The sequence below is a fragment of the Lytechinus pictus genome, chromosome 4 (assembly GCF_037042905.1).
Source record: "Lytechinus pictus isolate F3 Inbred chromosome 4, Lp3.0, whole genome shotgun sequence".
Lineage (NCBI taxonomy): Eukaryota > Metazoa > Echinodermata > Echinoidea > Temnopleuroida > Toxopneustidae > Lytechinus > Lytechinus pictus.
The window spans coordinates 32131674-32156906 of record NC_087248.1 but is presented as its reverse complement, the minus strand read 5'-3'; the positions used below and the strand labels follow the sequence as shown (position 1 = coordinate 32156906).

General features: G+C 34.9%; 1 protein-coding gene across 2 annotated transcripts in view; it reads right to left on the bottom strand.

Annotated features, from left to right (window-relative positions):
• Positions 1 to 418: 418 nt before the first annotated feature.
• LOC129258694 (X-linked retinitis pigmentosa GTPase regulator-like) overlaps positions 419 to 25233 on the bottom strand; it is a 36479-nt gene continuing 11664 nt past the window's right edge. The window contains exons 8-16 of one of the 2 annotated variants that reach the window (XM_064098844.1): positions 23194 to 23318; positions 22275 to 22478; positions 21271 to 21421; positions 19751 to 19902; positions 18322 to 18402; positions 16952 to 17090; positions 15950 to 16192; positions 10333 to 10496; positions 420 to 649 (exon numbers count right to left, since the gene is read on the bottom strand). In XM_064098844.1, coding sequence (XP_063954914.1) covers positions 509 to 649; positions 10333 to 10496; positions 15950 to 16192; positions 16952 to 17090; positions 18322 to 18402; positions 19751 to 19902; positions 21271 to 21421; positions 22275 to 22478; positions 23194 to 23318 — 1400 coding nt within the window. In that variant the 3' untranslated portion in view covers positions 420 to 508. Of the gene's footprint in view, positions 650 to 10332; positions 10497 to 15949; positions 16193 to 16951; positions 17091 to 18321; positions 18403 to 19750; positions 19903 to 21270; positions 21422 to 22274; positions 22479 to 23193; positions 23319 to 25233 lie in introns of both variants that reach the window. The other variant, XM_064098845.1, reaches the window with a different exon arrangement.

The following is a 25233-nucleotide window of genomic DNA, read 5'->3' as shown; positions in this document are numbered from 1 at the left end:
TGATACAAGCCTTTAATCCACCCTGATCACCAGGTTTCTTGCTGGATGATGTTGATGTTGTTGTCTTTATAAGATGATACAAGCCTTTGATCCCCCTGATCACCAGGTTTCTTGCTGGATGATGTTGATGTTGTTGTCTTTATAAGATGATACAAGCCTTTGATTCACCCTGATCACCAGGTTTCTTGCTGGATGATGTTGATGTTGTTGTCTTTATAAGATGATACAAGCCTTTAATCCACCCTGATCACCAGGTTTCTTGCTGGATGATGTTGATGTTGTTGTCTTTATAAGATGATACAAGCCTTTGATCCATCCTGATCACCAGGTTTCTTGCTGGATGATGTTGATGTTGTTGTCTTTATAAGATGATACAAGCCTTTGACCCACCTGATCACCAGGTTTCTTGCTGGATGATGTTGATGTTGTTGTCTTTATAAGATGATACAAGCCTTTGATCCATCCTGATCACCAGGTTTCTTGCTGGATGATGTTGATGTTGTTGTCTTTATAAGATGATACAAGCCTTTGATCCACCCTGATCACCAGGTTTCTTGCTGGATGATGTTGATGTTGTTGATGCTGTTGGTGAAGCGGTTGATATACTTGGTGACTCTGGTTTTTTCTTCTTCTTCCAGAACTGCCATGCCTGATGGAAATAATATAAGATCATACCATCATATGTTATTAACTTTGTAATATAAGATCATATCATCATATGTTAATGACTTTGTAATATATGATCATATCATCATATGTTACTGACTTTGTAATATAAGATCATTTCATCATATGTTATTGACTTTGTAATATAAGATCATATCATCATATGTTAATGACTTTGTAATATAAGATCATATGTTACTGACTTTGTAATATAAGATCATATCATCATATGTTACTGACTTTGTAATATAAGATCATATCATCATATTTTACTGAATTTGTAATACGTCTAAACTTGAAAATACATGGTACTGTCCCTTCCTAACAACTGTCAACTATTTCTTTCAAAATTAGTTAAAATTGACTTTTTTTTCCTTTTTGATCCGACAAATTATATTCTTTTTAAACAAGTGCACTTTTTTTTTTAATTCAAAATAGGATTAACCATCTTTTGCACAATTTCAAAATATGCTTAAACAGACGAAAGCAAAGAAGGAAAAAGGAGACAAATGCAGCAAATGAAGCAAAACCACAAATAAATCATAACAAAAGAACACTATGAGAGTTTAACAAAGATCTTATCACTCCCTATATAAAAATAAAATAAAGAGCTATCAGTATTGAAAGAAAGAAAAACTACAATTACATTGTTAACCTTGGGAAGCTGGTGGAATATAAGTTAACTGCATAACTGAACAGAAAACATTGCCATGAATAAAAGAAAATAATGGAGAGACTGTAAAATAAAAAGGAAAAAGGAAAATAAGAATAATAACAAGAAAGAAGAAAGAGTAAAGACAAGATAGGAAAGAAAAGAATAAAAAGAGAAGAGAATAAGAGGAAGACTAACACGAAGGAGGAGGAGCAGAACACAACAATGAAGAAGAAGAAGAAAAAAGAAGTATCAAAGATAAAAATACTAAATACAAGACAGTTGTAAAGCATGAAAGAACAATACATGAGAGGTTGAAAGGAAAGAAGATATGAAATGAATGCAAAGCAGAAAGAGGGTGAAATAAGCTAATGATAAATGAGGACAAAAGACAAAGAGAGAAACAGAGACAGACAAAAAGGAATATCAAGGAAGGTGAAAGTCTGGCACATCAATAATACTTTTATTCTTGGTAACATTTATAAGCTAAGATCAATAAAAAAAAAAACATCAAATTTTCAAGTGACAGCGATTAAAAGAAAATAATGATGTACTAAAACAAATATAGTGTGACAACCTACTGTAGAAGCCAAACTTCACAAAGTTCAAATTATAAGTTTAAACCATTTTTCTTCTGAATTCATTTAATACATTATACAAAGAGCAAAGATACTAAATAGTGAATGCACACACAGGTGATGTTTTGGTTTGAGATAACATAAAAAGTGGAATCTTAATTTTACTGTTAGCACATTATTGTTCAAATCAAAAGCATGCATTCATTATAGGACCCTTCATGAATATTAGATAATTTCCGCATGAAATGGACATATTCATGTATGTTTATTTTGAGAAACATGTAAATGCTTTTCATAAGTAGGTGGTTAGGGTTAACTGGAGGGGGAATATATCATCCCTTACAAAAGTTGCAAGCTGAAATTTCAGATTTCACATCTTAAAATCCATGAAGACCCAATATCCATCTATCGTCCATATTCTGTTGAAAGTATTATGATTTTTTTTAATAGTTGGAAACTATATGTATCAAGAAAATTTTGAATTGTAAATACATTTATGCCAATGGACAATTTAAGAATCCTTGATTTTGAACTAATTCATAGTCTATGGCTCCTTGTATTAGATTTGTAGGAAAGATTTACTTGCATTAGGTCTCCAACTTGATTGAAGAGATCTATTTTTACTTCCATTAGGTCTCCAACTTGATTGAAGCAATCTATTTTTACTTGCATTAGGTCTCCAACTTGATTGAAGCGATCTATTTTTACTTGCATTAGGTCTCCAACTTGATTGAAGCGATCTATTTTTACTTGCATTAGGTCTCCAACTTGATTGAAGCAATCTATTTTTACTTGCATTAGGTCTCCAACTTCATTGAAGAGATCTATTTTTACTTGCATTTGGTCTCCAACTTGATTGAAGCGATCTATTTTTACTTGCATTAGGTCTCCAACTTCATTGAAGCGATCTATTTTTACTTGCATTAGGTCTAACTTGATTGAAGCGATCTATTTTTACTTGCATTAGGTCTCCAACTTGATTAAAGCGATCTATTTTTACTTGCATTAGGTCTCCAACTTGATTGAAGCGATCTATTTTTACTTGCATTAGGTCTCCAACTTCATTGAAGCGATCTATTTTTACTTGCATTAGGTCTCCAACTTGATTGAAGCGATCTATTTTTACTTGCATTAGGTCTCCAACTTGATTGAAGGGATCTATTTTTACTTGCATTAGGTCTCCAACTTGATTGAAACGATCTATTTTTACTTGCATTAGGTCTCCAACTTGATTGAAGCAATCTATTTTTACTTGCATTAGGTCTCCAACTTCATTGAAGAGATCTATTTTTACTTGCATTTGGTCTCCAACTTGATTGAAGCGATCTATTTTTACTTGCATTAGGTCTCCAACTTGATTGAAGCGATCTATTTTTACTTGCATTCGGTCTCCAACTTGATTGAAGCGATCTATTTTTACTTGCATTAGGTCTCCAACTTGATTGAAGCGATCTATTTTTACTTGCATTAGGTCTCCAACTTGATTGAAGAGATCTATTTTTACTTGCATTAGGTCTCCAACTTGATTGAAGCGATCTATTTTTACTTGCATTAGGTCTCCAACTTGATTGAAGAGATCTATTTTTACTTCCATTAGGTCTCCAACTTGATTGAAGCGATCTATTTTACTTGCATTAGGTCTCCAACTTGATTGAAGCAATCTATTTTTACTTGCATTAGGTCTCCAACTTCATTGAAGAGATCTATTTCTACTTGCATTAGGTCTCCAACTTGATTGAAGCGATCTATTGTTACTTGCATTAGGTCTCCAACTTGATTGAAGCGATCTATTTTTACTTGCATTAGGTCTCCAATTTGATTGAAGCGATCTATTTTTACTTGCATTAGGTCTCCAACTTGATTGAAGCGATCTATTTTTACTTGCATTAGGTCTCCAACTTCATCGAAGCGATCTATTTTTACTTGCATTAGGTCTCCAACTTCATCGAAGCGATCTATTTTTACTTGCATTAGGTCTCCAACTTGATTGAAGCAATCTATTTTTACTTGCATTAGGTCTCCAACTTGATTGAAGCGATCTATTTTTACTTGCATTAGGTCTAACTTGATTGAAGCGATCTATTTTTACTTCCATTAGGTCTCCAACTTTATTGAAGCAATCTATTTTTACTTGCATTTGGTCTCCAACTTGATTGAAGCGATCTATTTTTACTTGCATTAGGTCTCCAACTTGATTGAAGCGATCTATTTTTACTTGCATTAGGTCTCCAACTTGATTGAAGCGATCTATTTTTACTTGCATTAGGTCTCCAACTTGATTGAAGCGATCTATTTTTACTTGCATTAGGTCTCCAACTTGATTGAAGCGATCTATTTTTACTTGCATTAGGTCTCCAACTTCATTGAAGCGATCTATTTTTACTTGCATTAGGTCTCCAACTTGATTGAAGCGATCTATTTTTACTTGCATTAGGTCTCCAACTTGATTGAAGCAATCTATTTTTACTTGCATTAGGTCTCCAACTTGATTGAAGCGATCTATTTTTACTTGCATTAGGTCTCCAACTTGATTGAAGCAATCTATTTTTACTTGCATTAGGTCTCCAACTAGATTGAAGGGATCTATTTTTACTTGCATTAGGTCTCCAACTTGATTGAAGCGATCTATTTTTACTTGCATTAGGTCTCCAACTTGATTGAAGCGATCTATTTTTACTTGCATTAGGTCTCCAACTTGATTGAAGCGATCTATTTTTACTTGCATTAGGTCTCCAACTTGATTGAAGCGATCTATTTTTACTTGCATAAGGTCTCCAACTTGATTGAAGCGATCTATTTTTACTTGCATTAGGTCTCCAACTTGATTGAAGCGATCTATTTTTACTTGCATTTGGTCTCCAACTTGATTGAAGCAATCTATTTTTACTTGCATTAGGTCTCCAACTTGATTGAAGCGATCTATTTTTACTTGCATTAGGTCTCCAACTTCATTGAAGAGATCTATTTTTACTTGCATTTGGTCTCCAACTTGATTGAAGCAATCTATTTTTACTTGCATTAGGTCTCCAACTTGATTGAAGCGATCTATTTTTACTTGCATTCGGTCTCCAACTTGATTGAAGCGATCTATTTTTACTTGCATTAGGTCTCCAACTTGATTGAAGCGATCTATTTTTACTTGCATTAGGTCTCCAACTTGATTAAAGAGATCTATTTTTACTTGCATTAGGTCTCCAACTTGATTGAAGCGATCTATTTTACCTGCATTAGGTCTCCAACTTGATTGAAGCAATCTATTTTTACTTGCATTAGGTCTCCAACTTCATTGAAGAGATCTATTTCTACTTGCATTAGGTCTCCAACTTGATTGAAGCGATCTATTGTTACTTGCATTAGGTCTCCAACTTCATTGAAGCGATCTATTTTTACTTGCATTTGGTCTCCAACTTGATTGAAGCGATCTATTTTTACTTGCATTAGGACTCCAACTTGATTGAAGCGATCTATTTTTACTTGCATTAGGTCTCCAACTTGATTGAAGCGATCTTTTTTTACTTGCATTAGGTCTCCAACTTGATTGAAGCGATCTATTTTTACTTGCATTAGGTCTCCAACTTGATTGAAGCGATCTATTTTTACTTGCATTAGGTCTCCAACTTCATTGAAGCGATCTATTTTTACTTGCATTAGGTCTCCAACTTGATTGAAGCGATCTATTTTTACTTGCATTAGGTCTCCAACTTGATTGAAGTGATCTATTTTTACTTGCATTAGGTCTCCAACTTGATTGAAGCAATCTATTTTTACTTGCATTAGGTCTCCAACTTGATTGAAGCGATCTATTTTTACTTGCATTAGGTCTCCAACTTGATTGAAGTGATCTATTTTTACTTGCATTAGGTCTCCAACTTGATTGAACTGATCTATTTTTACTTGCATTAGGTCTCCAACTTGATTGAAGCAATCTATTTTTACTTGCACTAGGTCTCCAACTTCATTGAAGAGATCTATTTTTACTTGCATTAGGTCTCCAACTTGATTGAAGCGATCTATTTTTACTTGCATTAGGTCTCCAACTTCATTGAAGCGATCTATTTTTACTTGCATTAGGTCTCCAACTTGATTGAAGCGATCTATTTTTACTTGCATTAGGTCTCCAACTTGATTGAAGCAATCTATTTTTAGTTGCATTAGGTCTCCAACTTGATTGAAGCGATCTATATTTACTTGCATTAGGTCTCCAACTTCATTGAAGCGATCTATTTTTACTTGCATTAGGTCTAACTTGATTGAAGCGATCTATTTTTACTTGCATTAGGTCTCCAACTTGATTAAAGTGATCTATTTTTACTTGCATTAGGTCTCCAACTTGATTGAAGCGATCTATTTTTACTTGCATTAGGTCTCCAACTTGATTGAAGCGATCTATTTTTACTTGCATTAGGTCTCCAACTTGATTGAAGCGATCTATTTTTACTTGCATTAAGTCTCCAACTTGATTGAAGCGATCTATTTTTACTTGCATTAGGTCTCCAACTTGATTGAAGTGATCTATTTTTACTTGCATTAGGTCTCCAACTTGATTGAAGCAATCTATTTTTACTTGCATTAGGTCTCCAACTTCATTGAAGAGATCTATTTTTACTTGCATTAGGTCTCCAACTTGATTGAAGCGATCTATTTTCTCTTGCATTAGGTCTCCAACTTGATTGAAGCGATCTATTTTTACTTGCATTAGGTCTCCAACTTGATTGAAGCAATCTATTTTTACTTGCATTAGGTCTCCAACTTCATTGAAGCGATCTATTTTTACTTGCATTAGGTCTAACTTGATTGAAGCGATCTATTTTTACTTGCATTAGGTCTCCAACTTGATTGAAGCGATCTATTTTTACTTGCATTAGGTCTCCAACTTGATTGAAGCAATCTATTTTTACTTGCATTAGGTCTCCAACTTCATTGAAGCGATCTATTTTTACTTGCATTAGGTCTAACTTGATTGAAGCGATCTATTTTTACTTGCATTAGGTCTCCAACTTGATTAAAGCGATCTATTTTTACTTGCATTAGGTCTCCAACTTGATTGAAGCGATCTATTTTTACTTGCATTAGGTCTCCAACTTCATTGAAGCGATCTATTTTTACTTGCATTAGGTCTCCAATTTGATTGAAGCGATCTATTTTTACTTGCATTAGGTCTCCAACTTCATTGAAACAATCTATTTTTACTTGCATTAGGTCTCCAACTTGATTGAAGTGATCTATTTTTACTTGCATTAGGTCTCCAACTTGATTGAAGTAATCTTTTTTTACTTGCATTAGGTCTCCAACTTCATTGAAGAGATCTATTTTTACTTGCATTAGGTCTCCAACTTGATTGAAGCGATCTATTTTTACTTGCATTAGGTCTCCAACTTGATTGAAGCGATCTATTTTTACTTGCATAAGGTCTCCAACTTGATTGAAGCGATCTATTTTTACTTGCATTAGGTCTCCAACTTGATTGAAGCGATCTATTTTTACTTGCATTAGGTCTCCAACTTGATTGAAGCGATCTATTTTTACTTGCATTAGGTCTCCAACTTCATTGAAGTGATCTATTTTTACTTGCATTAGGTCTAACTTGATTGAAGCGATCTATTTTTACTTGCATTGGGTCTCCAACTTGATTGAAGTGATCTATTTTTACTTGCATTAGGTCTCCAACTTGATTGAAGCGATCTATTTTTTTCAAGTGAAGAAAAGGAGCCCAAAAGCTAAAAGTTCAAAATCAATGTTTCTGTAATTCATTCTTGGATAGTCCAAGTTTATAATGACATATATTTGCTGGCTTCTTTGCTAGAATATGGTATTCAAGTCCCGAGTGTAGACAATGACGTTAGTAGATCTAGTGCGATATCAACTGAAATCAATTTTTCAGAGTAAAGAAAGAAAGGAATTTAGTTTCCAACTAAATCAAAATACTTTCAAAGAAATATGGGCATTTTATGCATGTAAATATGTGAAATGAAAATTTCTAGCAATTTTGGGAGAATTTATTTTTTCATAAGTCAAACGATCAACAAATAGCAAAACGGTTTATGCCTTTGGTGGCCGTTGAACGGCTGTAAAACATTTTGATTCAGAGCATGAAAATCTGCATAAACCACGGTTTAAAACTATGGATTTCAAACAACCTTTGTGAAATGAGGAATCTAGTCACAGCCTTATATATCACTCTCACAATCTTTTCATGCAAAAAAAATACATTGTTCAGTTAAAAACAAGCTCTCAATAAAATTCTATCCTAAGAAAGCACCATTCACACTAGCAACACTTTAAACTTACAAGATTAAAAGTGGTAATATGATTATCACATTTTTTTTTTCAGCAAAAGTGAGCATGACATCAGTGTGCATGTGGTCCAAGCATGTAGAAACATAAATATGGGGTTTTTCTTACAAAGTTTTTATAAAGGTGGCAAAATAAATCAAACAGAAAATGCAGTATATTTGTCAGTTACATCAAGTGCAGGGTTCCCAAAGTTTCAAGAAAACAAAATTCCCCAATTTTTCCCTGAAGTTTAAAAATTCCCTGATAATTATTTAAACACATTCCCAGTTTTGCATGTTCTTTAACTTGTTGCAGTGAATTACACATATTTTCAGTGTAAAAACTGTACTGCAGTCAAAGAGGCTACACTAAAACAAGTGGAACGCCTCTGACAGTCTCGCCTGCATTACGCGATTTAATATAGCAGCAGTGCTAACTTTGAAAACTACTATAAAATAATCATTCACAAAAACACCATTCATATAATGACATAATACCACGTTCATTGACCATAAATGACATTTGAACGGTGACTTAAGACTTCTCAACTACACCCATGTCCACATTTCATTCACTCTATCCATAAACTTTCAAAGTTATGATGACAATTCAACAATTACCACAACATAGCCTAAGTTTATTGACCTTAACTGACCTTTGACCTTGGTTTTGTGTCCTGAAACTCACAGGGGATGTTCAGTGATACTTGATTACTCTTATATCCCAAGTTTTATGAACTAGATCCATAAACTTTCAGAGTTAGGATGGTAATTCAACAACAAAAACCAACCCGGCCAAAGTTCATGGACCTTTAATGACCTTTGACCATGGTCATGTGACCTGAAACTCGTACAGGATGTTCAGTGATACTTGATTACTCTTATGTCCAAGTTTTATGAACTACATCCATAAAAATTCAGAGTTAGGATGGTAATTTAACAAATAACCCCAACACGGCCGAAGTTCATTGACCTTAAATGACCATTGACCATGGTCATGTGACCTGAAACTCGTACAGGATGTTCATTGATACTTGATTACTCTTATGTCTAAGTTTCATGAACTAGATCCATAAACATTCAGAGTTAGGATGGTAATTCAACAAATACCCCCAACTTGGCCATAGTTCATTGACCCTAAATGACCTTTGACCTTGGTCATGTGACCTTAAACTCGAGCAGGATGTTCACTAATACTTGATTAACCTTATGCCCAAGTTTCATGAACTAGGTCCATATACTTTCTAAGTTATGATATCATTTCAAAAACTTAACCTTCGGTTAAGATTTTGAAAATAATTCTCCCAGCATGGTCTAAGTTCATTGACCCTAAATGACCTTTGACCTTGATCATGTGACCTGAAACTCATGCAGGATGTTCAGTAATACTTGATTGACTTTATGTCCAAGTTTCATGAACTAGGTCCATATACTTTCTAAGTTATGTCATTTCAAAAACTTAACCTTAGGTTAAGATTTGATGTTGACGCCGCTGCCGCCGTCGCAAAAGCGGCGCCTATAGTCTCGCTCTGCTATGCAGGCGAGACAAAAACCACCATCACCAGTGATTCAATGGATGTTGTTTTGATATGCAACAAAATACAGTCCGACTGACTACTGTGACTTTTGGGCCGATCAAAATTCCCTGATTTTTCCCTCATTTGAGGCATTTTTCCCTGACTTGAGGTATTTTAAAAATCAAATTCCCTGATTTTTCCCTGACTGAAAAAAGTAAAATAATTTCCCTGATGGGCTGGGAACACTGAAGTGAAATTAATCGAGAGGTAAACTGTTATAATCCTTCTCAAGCAGACTTCCTACTGAATATTAGTATAAGGGAGTGTTCGAATGAGTTGATTAGAATGGTTTCAATGCCCACTGATCAAACAAAATATCCTACAAATTAATTGATTAGAATGGCATCAATTCAGACTGATAAAAAGAGCACTAAATTAATGTTAATATCAAATTGGCAACTTGGTAATAACAGCTCTTTTTACAAGTCAAATAAATAAAAGGTATCATTTGATAACTGATTAAATCCAGTTTAAATGCAATAAAGTTATTATAGTGAGTCTAACTGATAGAGATTATATTTTTCTCATTCCTTTGGTTGATTTTGTTCAAACTAATCAAACAACCGATTTTGACATGAAAAGCTAACCTTGGGTTCAGGCTCTTCTTCAGATTTATTTTTGGTTGTCTTTAACGGATCTGATTTCTTATCTTTGCTCTCATCATCGTCCTCATCGTCATCGTCCTCCTCGTCATCATCTTCCTTCTTCTTGCTCGTTCCTGGCTTGGCTTTGGTCTCTAAGTTGTTTGTCCCTGTGATATAACAAATGGAATACATGCATAAATTATGTTTGTTTTAATATATTCACCTTATAGCAAACTATGCAAGGTACTAAGTCTCATCTGGGTTGAGCTGAAAACCAGATAAGAAAAATGTGAATGTTTTCTATAGTAATAATGATTCTATTTTTTATACTTCACATATATTCAATTGTAATCTATGGAGTGTTTTAGAGTTGCAACTAAAATTCCAAGTTGCTTGCAGTATGAAAGGCATCACCACATAGGTGAAATCATGGTTGCACGTTACATAATGTGTGACGTTGGTACTTAAAGGTCAAGTCCACCCCAAAAAGATGTTGATTTGAATATTTAGAGAAAAATCAAACCAGCATAACGCTGAAAATTTCATCAAAATCGGATGTAAAATAAGAAAGTTATAACATTTTGAAGTTTCGCTATTTTTCACAAAACAGTGATATGCACAATTCAGTGACATGCAAATGAGAGTCAATGATGTCCTTCACTCACTATTTCTTTTGTTTTTTTATTGTTTGAATTATACAATATTTCATTTTTTACATATTTGGTCAATTCCAGCCAAAAGTTGCAATTTTCCATTTTAAAAAATGTCTTTTCTGAGCAATTTTGTTTATACTGTTTATAAGTATACAGTTTAAGGTTTACAAAAGCACATTTATATTTACTATACCCTGATTCATTCATAAAATACACAATGTGCACTCTGTTGCACTTTGGTACTAAGATTTCATAGAAAGTGTACAACTTTCACCCATCTCTGGCTCCTGGCATGCAAAGGGTGCTGATGAAAAATTACATTGTCCATGTGACCTCCAAGCAGTAATTTACCATTAGCTGTATTGTTTTACATGCTGCAGTGAAACGGTGAGGCACAAAATACATTTCAATGTGTGTATATTCGATGTCCCATAAGTCACAGTTTTGAGCATTAAGTTTACCTCATATGCTGCCATAGACTCCTGCAGACAAGCATTGGACTTTTTTATCTACTACAGTACATGCTTGCATCAACAAAGCAAGCTGCATCTGCATTGGACTTGAAATAGCTCTACTGGGGGGACATACATTTAAGTCCCATAAGTCACAAGTCCCATAAGTCACATATACAGTTCGTAAACCATGCCACCTTAAAGCTGTCCATGACAGCAAAGAGAGAGACAAGAATGCTTAAAAGCTGGAGGGCAGTCTGCTGACTGTCAGAAAAAAACAGTCAGAATATCATAGGCAGTGCATGGGAACAACAAAAAAACTTGCAATGTGTGCACAGCCCAGAAAGAAGGAGAAAACTGAATATGATAGCTAAAATGCAAAGCTGAGTACAGGTGAATTGGGTTTGTTTCACCCTAGCTTTTATTCATTTTTTAGGTCCAGATCAATCTCTCGGTTTTCTTGTCCCTTAGAGTATGCATCCACTGTTTTACGTATGATGTGAACTTGGTATATAGTCCCATGGAAACTTGACCTATTGCAATGTCCCATCAGTCACAAATTTTGTAGTTGAGGGACCCTCTGGATCCTGTCAAAATAAGAGCACCAGTCCTCAGATGCATAAGGCTACCATGAACAGAGCTGTTAAAAAGGCACATACAGCACTCCCTACCAGCCCCTGTAAATGCAAAAAAGCTGTTCAGAAGCTTGCAATCAAGTTTTCTCAGATTCATTCCTGCCGCCTGTCAATAGAAAGGAACATGCGCATATAGAGTACCGAAGTGTGACGTCACGATGTCATGACATCGAATCGGCCGGTTCTAAACTGAGTCGCAGCTGCACAATCGTCTATACACATTTGTATTTGCAAAAATGGTGATGTGTGTTGTCCCTGGTTGTTACCATCATTCTGAGAGTCGTAACAAGGCACCGTTTCATAAAGCTATTAGTAACTTAAGAGCGACTTTAAGAACGACTGGTGATCCTTGTGGTAAATGTTATCACAAATTGGCAATGTTTTAGCGTGTATAAAGAAAGGATCACCAGTCGTTCTTAAAGTTGTTCCTAACTTACGAACAGCTTTATGAAACGGCCCCGGGTTCTTTTGTTTAGAACCAGGCCGCCATGAAACCATGGCCCTCGGGTTCTTTTGTTTAGAACCAGGCCGCCATGACACCATGGCAACTGACGTCATTGCTTCAGTACTCTATAAATGATGATGTCCTTACAGGCATTCTGAATTTCTATGAAAGAGATGGCATATCAACCCAAGCAGCTCGCAAAAAAGAATTTGTGATAGGGTTCACATGCACCCCCATGATATATTTTTTAACCAACTTTTTTGTATTGCCTGAAGTGTATAGTTAAAGGAGAATGAAACCCTTGAAACCAGCTGAATCCATATCAAAGAGAAAAATCAAAGAAACATATTGTTGAAAGTTTGAGGAAGATTGAATGAATAATAAGAAAGTTATGAGCATTTGAATATTGAGATCACTAATGCCATGTAGATCCTCCCATTGGCAATGCGACCAAGATCTGTGATGTCACACACGTACAACTCCCTCATTGCTTTAGTACTTATTTCACTTATATTCTCACTTTTATAGAATCTATCACAAGGTGAGGTGTTCTCTTTATGAGAGGACAAGTACAGAGGTTTCACAACATTATATCATTGATGAATTGTTTGTCATATGATTAGAATGAGCAAAAAGAGATGTTTTGGGCCAATTTGGGGTATATTTTCAGTGTCCAAAAGGGGAGAGTTGTTCATCTGTGACATCATAGATCTTGGTCGCATTGCCAATGGGAGGAACTCCATAGCATTAGTGATCTCGACATTCAAATGCTCATAACTCTTCTATTGCTAGTCCTATTTTACTCAAACTTTTGTTGATCTTATTCTTTGATTTGTCTGCTTTCACAAAAGCGAACTTGCTCCAAGAGTTTCATTCTCCTTTAATGAATCTTGATGTTCCCTTTGCCAAACCATGTCCCATGGGGTTCCAAATTGGCAATTTTTGGCGGCCATCTTTGATTTTAATGAAAATCAATTATTTTCATATTTTTTGCACAGACAATGGTAAAATCTTCCATGTAAATGAATACGCTTTTTACTATACAAGTATAGATAGTAGAAATCAATTGCAATTGTTTCTAGACAGTTCAGTAAATAATTTTTAAAAAAGGTAAGAATTTATGCCAAAATTTTCATGTTTTTGTCAAAAATTTGCAGGTGCACTGATATCTGTTTTATCATAAACATCAACAACTAATGAAAAATATCAGCATTCGACACGAAAGAGAATATATTAACGAGAATATTGATATGCTTCATGGCAGTAATAATGTGTTAATTTGCTTACATGTAACACACTGAAAAGGTAACTTTCTTACCATACTGTACGAGACGGATAGAGAAAAGCAACATTTATTTGTCCCATCTGTAACAATTATGTCCTATCATTATGTCCCATCAGTCACAATGGAAAGTGTGTACATTCTTATTCTAATTGTCCATTGTTCATCTCTTTGCTAATTATTTATGATTGTAATTGTTTATTGATTATTTTGTACTTGTTTGATTACAGTTCTTAAAGCCTGCTGACAAGTTAAGAAGCTTTTTTTTTGGGGGGGGGGTTAATGTTCCCTTTATATACATGAAGTGCATGAAAAGAAGTTTCTGCCCTTTGTTGAATTTATTTCTGACACAATGGCATGAATTATTAAAGGTGTCATCTTATTAGGGAATATTTTTTAATGCTGAAATTAAGTTTGACTTAAAAAGTCATTGAGAGGAAATGTAAATTCCATGAAATGAGATAGGGTCCCATCAGTCACATTCACTTGTCCCATAAGTCACACACGATTGCACACAACTATTGAAACAAATGAAATTAATCAAGTCCAATTCAAGTACTGTTAGTGAGCCCTATCACTGGTTAATCTCCAAGCCCAAATCTAAAAACATTGTCATAAAACTGAGATATTTATGGCACTTTGAACAAAAGAGCTCAATTTGTGTGGTCCATCGATGTCCCATAAGTCACAGTGACATTTCTGAAGATCTAGCACCCTATGCAACCAAGCTGAAAGCATACATTTTTGTATATAGTAAGTTTCAGCATTCTTCTTACAGTTTAATAAAGTAAATCCAGGTTTGTGCAGCTACTATTCCAGATATGCACTTCAGTTGCGTGGAAAAAAGTATCAAATGTCCCATAAATCACAATGGAATTGACCATTTGACAAGAAGGACCAACTTGGCTGAACCATATACTGTAGTATAAAACAATGCTACATGTAATTCCACATGTTTAGGAAGGAATTAATCATTGTTTCACTTGACAATGAGGAGAAAATTAGAATATTTCATGTAATAAAATACAAAAGAAATAGTGAGTGGATGACGTCATCAGTTTCCTCATTTGCATACCGAACAGGATGTGCATATAACTGTTTTGTGAAATTAAGTGAAACTTTAAAATGCCATAACTTTCTTATTTTACATCCTATTTTGGTCAAATTTTCAGTGTTTTGCTTGTTAGATTTTTCTCTTTTGATTCAAGTTAATTTTTTGTTGTGGTGGACTTGTCCTTTAAGCATGACTCTAAGTCACACATAACTCTGTGTGAAAAACCCTCCTGAGACTCATATCAATGGTAATAATAATGGGGAATCATCAACAAAAAAAAGGGAATGTGCTTTGCGATGATTTATCATAACTTAATCATAAATATGATAGACAAATGACCTATCATTGTAAAGCTGAGAGTCCCCTCTTTCACCTGATACAACAAAGAAGATTTCTCATTCATGTATGAGTGAGTAATAACAATTTGAAGGTTATCTGAATTTAAAAAAGAAAATCACATGCTTAAAAAGTTCAATATCAAGCTCTTTATTTTGATGCCTCAATCAGAGAAAATGGTCAAGAAATAACAAACTTCTGCTCCTTTCGAAACAATGCTTGTATTGCCATAACTTCATTAAACAAACACGTTTTCACCACTCTCCCAATGAAGCTATTGCATGGTCAACAAAAGACTTATGCATGGCTGATTGTCAACAAAACGGAGTGTCAAATAAGTCTGAAAGCTAGCCTGTAAAACCTCTTCATTTTATGAAATTATTGAAATTCAAGCCTTATTTCAAATAAACAGAACTTTATTTCTTGACCATTTTCTGTGATTGAGGTATCAAATTAAAGAGCAGATATTGAACATTTAAAAAATGAGATTTTCTTTTTGAAACCCAGGTACCGCCCGCCAAGTAACTTTTTGGTATCCTTTATTCAAATTGTTTTTACTCACTCATACATGAATGAGAAATACTCTATGTTGTACCAGATGAAAGAGGGGACTCTAAGCTTTACAATGATAGGTCATTTGTCCATTGTATTTGTGATAACGTTATGATAAGTCATTGCTAAATCTCGGTTTTGTTTCTTGTGAAACGCACTGTATTAAAACTCTACTACAGTAGTATATTATAATCATAATGAAAGAATGTACCATTTACAGGTGCTACTTTCTCTTTCTCTTCTTCTTCTGATTCCTCCTCTTCTGATGATTCATCCTTCTTCTTCATAACATCCCTTTTGATTGGAATTGGTGGTTTCTTCTGATTACTACTATCATCCTCTGAGTTGTCTTCCTCCTCATCATCATCATTCTCATCTTCTTCTACCGTTCTTCTTGGTTGTGTTTTACTTGAGTTTGATTTGGAAGATGCCATCATTGATAGTGTCATTTTACCTGCACAATGGATGATATCATACATGTATACGTGAGTGCTTTGTTACTTGGGCTTTCTCGAAGGGTTGCGTTAGCAGGCAGCACTGCAAGACAAAACTTTGAGATAAGCCTGTTACCAGTATAATGTGATATTCATGAGATTTTTACTAGTCTTAGAAATTCACAGGCAAGCTTTCTATGACTAGTCTCTTCTATGCTGACCAAAGTTTTGTTAGGTGTATTATTAGATAGATTCATATAACAATTTGGCTGGGATTCTGAAGTCATGTTTAATTTAAACCCTGGTCTTATGTTGTGGTTTAACTATGGAAAGCCAAATGTAACACAAACCTGTGAGAGTCAAGGTTAAAAAATTTCAGCATTTTGACACCCAAATCATTTAGAACTGTAACAGAAACAGTTCTCTTCACTAGCAAAGCATAAGGATAGGACACATATCATATTTTAAAAAATCCAACATTTTGGCAACCCATAGTTAAGCACAGAATAAAGCAAGGGCCTAATTTAGACTTCAGAATAAACACCAAAAAGTTATGTTTCACAGGTAAACTAAGGGATATATTTACTTAACTTTAATTCAATCTTTATTGGTATTTTAATTCATATTTATGTTTTTATATATTTAATTTCATTTCACATCCATTTTATTTTATCTTATGAGATGCTGTTAATCTGAAAATTAGATCTTGTTTATGGTTATGTATTTTCCCAATTTTCTTGTATATGATAAAAATAAGTAAATAAAAATAAAATCGTTACCTTTTTGGGGTTTGCTTTCTTCTTCGCTCTCAGATTCTTCTTCCTCCTCTTCTTCCTCCTCTTCACTATCTTCTTCCTTCTCAGGTTCTTTCCTTCTGTCAAGCGGAGTAACTTCTATTGCCTTTGGTTTATCTGCTGGCTGTAAAAGAAAGTAAATGTAGCCAAGCTTCCTTTAGAATCTACCACATAGTATCTCCCTTGTCTAAATATATCAGATCTAGCACAGGAATTGAAAGAAATGCTCCCAAAGTTCATGCTAGGTTTTATCATAAAGAGGTTATTCTTTTTTTTCTTCTTCACTTTTTAGACTTCAATTTTTGGAGGAGACACAAAGAAGAATAAGTGTTAATAAAGGCAAGGAGTTTTAAGACATCGAGTATCACACAACCTACAGTATTCTCGTTGAAGCCATGCTTGATTAAAATATGCTTCATTTGATTTTCTGGCAGAATGTAGATTTTTAAGTGAACAAAAATAAAACATAATATAGAAAATTGATTGAAGACAGAGCTAATACAAACAAATTACAGTAAAGTATTAGTCAGCAGAGTAAGCACTATTAGTTTGACAATAAATTCAGTTGTTGATATGAAATTTAAATTAGAAAATTAATAGTAGCATAAAGCGTTTGTAAAGCCGATTGGCTGACAGCAAGAATTTTCCCACAAGGTTGATATCTTTCAAAGAAATTGAGTAAACAAGCTCAGATCAAAATATTCCTTTTTATCTAAAAAGAACTTGAAAGGACTTTGATATATGTTTTCTTATTCAAGACATTTGCTGGACACAATTCAACACATGATGGAAGAATTTAAGTCAAACAAAGAGATAGATTTGGAAATATAGATTTCATGCATATTGAAGAGAATTATTGAAGGTACAATATATAACCCAATATGTTAATCTATGAATTAATGTTAGTATGATAGAAAATCTCACAAACAAAATTGAAAATAACTACTGCTTCATGCAGATAATCCGCGACTTTGATTATCAAGCAAAAGTGATATAAAATACAATTTCAATAATAGATATGAAAGATGGACATTTCCCACTTTATTTTAAAGGCTCCTCTCTTTCGCTGACCCCTTGTCCCACCAGTTATCCTCCCCGCCCCCTCTCACTTACTCCTTCTCTCTTCTTTATCTCCCTGCAAGACATTTTTCTCATTGACAATTAAATGTAATTATATTTCAAATCGTTTTAGGTATCTAAATCTACTAGTATTCATTGAAATCAAATTCCTACAACCAATTTACATGAGCTGATGGCAATACATATGTATTTATAAATGAAGCTTCAGTTGACAATACACACACAGACACAAAATAAAAGATAAAAATAATAAAATGTAGAGATTGCTAGCTTACTTCTTTTTGAGACTGCTTCTTAGAGCGAGCCATGATTAAGGGTTTCATTCCCTCCTTGGTCCCACTCTTAGAAAAATGTGTCTGGAAAAGGGTAAAGTGTGGAAGCATATAATTAGGAATGCTATTACATAGTCTGTCACATTCAAACAGGGGTGTCTCCACAGGAAGTTAGGGGTGTCGGCAATATTTCAATTTGTAAAAAAATTAGGATACACACAAAAAAAAGGGAGAAAAGGGAAGGAAGAAGAGTATAAAACGTCTCGCTTTGAGCCGTCAAACTCTACATGTATAATTTGCTCCCCCCCCAAAAAAAAATATATCTTGCTGCCGCCCCTGCATTAAAAGGAAGAGATAACATAGGCATGCACATGTGCAGTTTGGCTTGATCACAAATGGTATGACACAACTTGGTACTAAAACTGAGCAACACTTTGTGAACAAATATTAGGCATACAATTATTGGTGAAATAACATTAATTAGAGAAATTCCAGCAATCCAAGTCCAATATTAACCTTGACTTTAAAAAGAACATGATCATGCAGGAGCTCAGAGGAGGTTGTCAAATATAGAACATAAAATAAAACAAGTAAATCATTATTCAAAATAAAGAAAATTACAGCATGATTAGATTAAATGGAGAAAAGGATAAAAGGTTAGAAATGAAGAAGATAGACAAGGCATTTTTAGCGATGTTGTGTCTCGCCCACTTGTGAAACTAACTAGAAATATCGTGATCTGCGATGGCACACAACAGAATTGTATCAAAAGCCCATTGAGAAATGAAATAACTGGGACGGAATAACATTTCATAAAATATGAGAAGGGTTTCATGAAATGCTACTGACCATTGACCTTACTAAGAGACCTCTGAAGGCACCGTAACATGAATGTATCCCAAGTGCAGCAACGTGTGGACATTTATGTGTCATAACAGAGTCTTGCAAGTATAACAATTGACCTGAAATGACCATTGACTTTACCATGTGACCTCCGACTGCACCATAATATGCAGGTCCCCTACATGCATCTACAGCCCTAGTTTGGTTGAAAAGTGGGACACTGGCAAAGTTATTTGTCATAACTTTTGTGACGGACGGACAACGTTTGGATCCCTTAGCCTTGACCTCTGGTGAGTGAGACAATAAATTTGATTGTGTACATTCTGCAGATGAAAACCAGATTTCTTTGAAATTGTTAACAAAGACAAAAATTACTATATCACACAGCCATGGTTTACTTCGATTCATGGATTTCAGTGAGTACAGTCAGCCGAACATATTCCAGTCATTTATAAAGTAATGCTAAGCCAATGATATAATATAGTGCAAAAAACTATGTGCAAATAATCTTCTGCCCTGTAAGAGCTCCTGAAATGTTTGGAAAACAAAAGTTTAAAAAGTTCAAATCTATAAAAGAACAAGGACTTACAGTTGCAAATGGATCTTGATCCTTAGACATTTCCCTATCTTCATTTTCACTTTGTTGATCATCTTCCATTGCACTGTCATCATCACTTTGTTTTCTTGGCTTTGCTGAATCTGGTTCATCTCCTCCACCTCTTGGTCCATCAGTCTCATCATCTTATCAAAAATAACACAAATCATTGGTGAAATTTCTGCCCTTTCACTCCTTTTATTAGGATGGGCAAATTTCAAAGCAAGATATTATGTCAGCATGCATGGCATAGCAGGATGCAGTCTTTGCATAGACCAGATGACTAGAATAGCACACCAATGAACACTTGATGAAAGTATTTGTTGCATTTATAATTTGAATTGCTAAATACAATGTACCTGGCCATCTGTTAAGTGGGTCTTTCCATGAAGTTGGGGCACAAATTGTGACATTTCAGCAGAACCCAGTACTAGTTATACTATACATTTATTGTTTGTAGGCTTTACATAGATCTGTATTAAGACCATACATTTTACTGGGACTTTGGGCTCATTAAGCTTATTTTTTTGTTGAGTTATTTAGCAAAACAGTGTATAACACTCTTACATGGACAAGGTGTCCGTGTAGCATCAAGATATTTACATTTGGTCCTAAAAGTCAAATTATGGCAATTAGGTTGACCTACACTTGATATAATATGCACATTTACTTGTTAAGTCAAGTAGCTAATAGCTCAGATTTCCTTTGCATATAGTTCTACTTTCAAAGGAAAATCTAAAAATTGTCACTATGCTATTCGGTGTCCACCAAATAAGACATTATTTCCCAATGCTACATGGACACTGTGACAATTTTTTTAAATTCTCATTTTCTTTTTAAACTATGCATAGCAAATTTGAGGTGTTTTCAGTCCATTCCATGCTAAAAAAAAAAAAAAAAAACATCCAGATTTTTTCAATGGAAAATTTACCCTGTAAAACACATTTCATATCCTCCACATCATAACAGATTCATGAAATCTAGTAATAAATTTGAATAGTGACAGATAGATTTTAGGGGACTGACCAAAGCTAAACACAAGCTGTAATCCTTGACTGACAGTGTTCACCAAAGTCATAAATCAAATGATTGCCATTCATGGCAGTCTTCTTCTTTTTTGTTCTTTGCCATGACAATTATGATGGTGATAAAATCAAAATAAGGACTTTTCGCCCCATGATGCCAAACTAATTCATGAACACAGTAAATGTATTGCAAATGCCCGTCAAATGACAATGAACAGCTGGGAGGTCTTTGTCAGAAATTGGTGAACCGGAATGTGTTTCGTCCCAAGTTTCAGAGCTGATGAGAAATTGTAAATATGTTGTTCATCCAGAGTCCAGAACACTGCTGTTTTGATTCAGCAATTTTCAACAAAGACTTCTTGGTTGCTTTGTCCTGAAGTACATTTGACAATACATTTTCTATGTTCTTGAAAGTGTTCTGTGACATGGTGTGAAAACTTCCTAATGTTTGTGCAACAGAGCCCTGAATAATCTAATTCTTGAACTCACCATCATCACGTAGTTTCATCTTTGGTATGGTGTGGTTGTTAAGGGGCTTGAGTGTGGTGGGAGGTAGAGTGCGTGAATTCAGGCCTGAAGACTTGGGGGTCGATGATGCCAGAGGAGGTAGGGTCCTACTAAGCGGTGGAAGGGGAGATGGCTAATGGGAGAAAGATTTTAATATCTCATTACCATTCAATATCAATAAACAAATAATGTGAATTCCAAATAGCCAATACAATATTACATGTATAGAAGAGTGATACACCTATTTCTTTCCCATTAAACGGCTCAAGCCCAGTCCAACCCACTACACCTTATGACACAATTTGCTGCACTCAACCCAGGTAACCCTTCTTCAAATTCAAACAATTTTTACACAAAAGAAACAATATTTACAAGACCAAAATACTGGAATACTCTCCCAACACTTCCTTGTTTTAAAAACACAACTCAAGGAACTGATTTTTTTTTTTCATTACTAGTATCAAGATCCCACGACTCATCACACTTTATATTCTTATTTTCTCTGGTTTTAACCTTCTTTTCTGTTTAAGTACCAGCTGAGCAACATCCCCATTATTTTACTTCTTTTGTCAAACTATGCATATTACAACATTCTTTGCTTGCATTTCACCAGGGTCTGCAATTCTACAAGCTTGCTTTTATGGAGGTCCCATCATATTTCTTTAAATTATACATGTATGCTTAATTTTATTACTTGTATCATGTTACTTTTTTTTAATTTGTCTAATTTTTTTTTTTAATGTCATGTACAATTTTGTTGCTTTCTTTTATGTGAAACAAATGTTACATTTAAAATATGAAAATAAATTAAATGAGATGAAATTCTATGGGGCCCTTTAAAAAAAATAAGAATCATCTCTTGAAATTTGCTCTTGTAAATTTTAAATATTGAAGAACTGAAAATGTTTGAACCACAAAACAAATATGGAAATCTAACAATTAAATCAACTTGTTTTATTTCTGATTTTTTGTTGTTGTCTGATTACCTCTCTTTGTCTTCTTCTTATCCTAGCAGTACCCCCTAATGATCCATTTAGATCAATATTATTCGCCAGTTTCATCAGGTTAGCTCCCATCACTGGATCCTTGAACTTAGGCTCTGCCTCCTCTGGTTCAGAGTCCGAGGCTGGGTCATTGGGCGGAGCTCTTCTTCTGGCTCTGACTAAGGTGTGACAACCACCGCAGGATACCTTTGATCAAAGCACAGAAATTGTTTGTATATATGAAGCACATGCTGTAATCATATTCCATTCAACAGGAATTATTTCTTTGCAAATGTTGGTGAAAAGGACATTGTTTTTCAATAAAGTGCAGCATTTATTGTTCTTCTCAAATTTGCTAAATAATTTTTTTTAGATAAAAATTATGTTTTTGGCATCTTTCACACCATTTTTCAAAACTGAAGGTGCTGCTGGCCTGAAAAGAGGAAATGAAAAGCAATATGAATGGATTCTCGATCTTAAGTATACAATTTTGAATTATACCATAAAATTCGATGAAATTAACATGGATTTTGAATGAGTAATAGAGGAAAAATCTCAAAGCAGTGATCCCGTAAGGTCTCAAAAATGCCCAATTCTTTTAGACATGAAATTCTTGAGAACTTCCTATAGGCTAAATTTCAAAGCTACACAGCACAGGAACCCATGTTATTTTGTGCATGTTTGGAATATTTGGGTGCTAAATTAACTCAGCAAAATTTTATGAAAATGACATGGATTTCATTTTAACTGTGGAACGTCCTTAAGCTCCCTATAAATGCTTTGTACTGTTATTTTCAGGGATATTGTTTGTCAAAAGACATTTTGTTACCCCCAGCGATGACTCGTCTTTCAAAACTTTCATTGCTTTTCATACAGAAAAACCCTTCACTTTTCAACTGTTATGACATTTCAATAAACTTACTTCTTGTACAAGGAATCCATTAAAGCGAAGGACCTTGGACGGGATGAAGACGTTGGAAAAACTCTCTTCTCCCTGAGCAAGTTTACCATGGCGACCGTCTCCAAATGTATAAAGACATCCTTTAGCTGGAACAGATCACAGGAATTATGAAGTTGGAAATTCATTTCCCTTCTAAAGTATGGTCAACTACTAGAAAAACAACTTTTATGAAGTGCCAGTGTATCAAAAACATAAATGTGATATTCAAGTGTTATATCTAGTGTACTGTATGTACATATAAAATTTTAAAAAAATATCGACACAAACATGTATAGTAAGATAAGTAAGACAACATCTTAAGCCTGGCTCACACCTTTGCCTTTTGGACTGCGTATCGCTGCGTTAGCTGAATGCAGTCTATCGCAGCAATGGGCAACACCATACACAGCTAAATGTTCTGTAGCAATCACACTTTTGCCTACCAGCTCGTTGGAGCTTGGACATTTTTTTTTTAATGACGGCCTACGGTTGCCTACAGCTGCATATGGCTGCCTTTTACCTCGCTCTAGCTTGCATTTGCTCGTAGCAGTATGATTCAATACGAAGTTAGCTTGCCCCACTGCGTGCATACCTTGTTCATTATTCGCTAGCCACTCACACTACCTCGTCTTATTCGATTTCCTGCTCATTCACTCGCTTTATCTCAATTGCTGCTCATTCCAGCAATACCAGTTTGGTCTAATGTGAGCGAGCTCGTATTTGCACCCCATGTCATTTACTGACGAACCGCCACGAAAATTAACGTTGATTTGATGAACCATGGCCCTGCAGAAGAGCTCTGCCATGCAGAAACTTAAGGTTTTGGTTCAACTGGAAGAAGAAGAGGCAAATAATCATTATGACCAAGGGAAATTGCTGCTCAAGCTCAATCGACGAAGCCATATCCAACCTCAAAGTTGTTGGATTCGGTCTAGGATTTCCAGAAGGAATGAGCAGGGTGAGCTTAAACGAGCAGGATCGAGTGGAAGCGAGTAAGATCGTGCAGAAGCAAGCTAACACTAGCGACAAAAGAGCTAGTCTCGTAGTAAAGATAATAGATGAACGAAGTGTACCAAGCTACATCCACACAGGTCCTTACTGGTACGAGCAGTATACGAGGTAAAGCACAATAACACACGCAGTGATGCGAGCTAAAGTGAGGGAAGTCAAGGTGAAATGAGCAAGTATACGCAGCCATAGACAGTCAAATGCAGTTAAAAGTGACGCTGTGTTGGCCTGCGGTAAGCAGCTCACATTAGCTTGCTCTTGATTGTTCTTGCTCGCTTTAGCTGGTTGCCAATTGTCTTTGCTTGTATGTATGTTGATCTTGCGTTGCGGATGTTTGAAAAAAATTCAAACTACCGAGCTAGAACGCAAGGCAACTGCATTAGTCAGCGTAATGACCTCGTATTAGCTTGTTTCATTGCGTTGTTTTGCGCTTGCCTGCATTTGTCTGCGTTCAGGCAATTCACAGCTGAAAGCAAGCCCAAAACGCAAAGGTGTGAGCAAGGCTTAAAGGCACAACATTGCAATACACAAAACAAAGAACTTCCGGATTTTGGCATAAAATTTGAACTTATATGATTAGTACTAGAAATATCAAATTATATTACATAGATTATGTAGATTTGAATCAGTGATAGGTCAATACGTCATCACATAATCATAGCTGCAAGGATTGCATGTTATATTCTAGGTTTTGACGTCATCTCAGTGAATATAATATAACTGCATTGTTTTGTACACTGTGGCGTTATATTCACTAAGGTGACGTCACTCGCTGCTTATAAGTTGTGTAATCAAGTAGTGATGTACTCGCTTGTGTTTACGCGTCAATTGCATAAAAAACGCGCTTGCTGTATTTTTCCCCAAAAAAATCCATTATGACGTATTTGGACCATAGCTAGGTGCAGCAAGCATTTCATAAATCCACATTAAAAAATAAAGAATCTGATGGTGAATCTACATAGACTATACCATATAACAGATATTGGCTGGTCTATCTTTATAACATTTCAACTC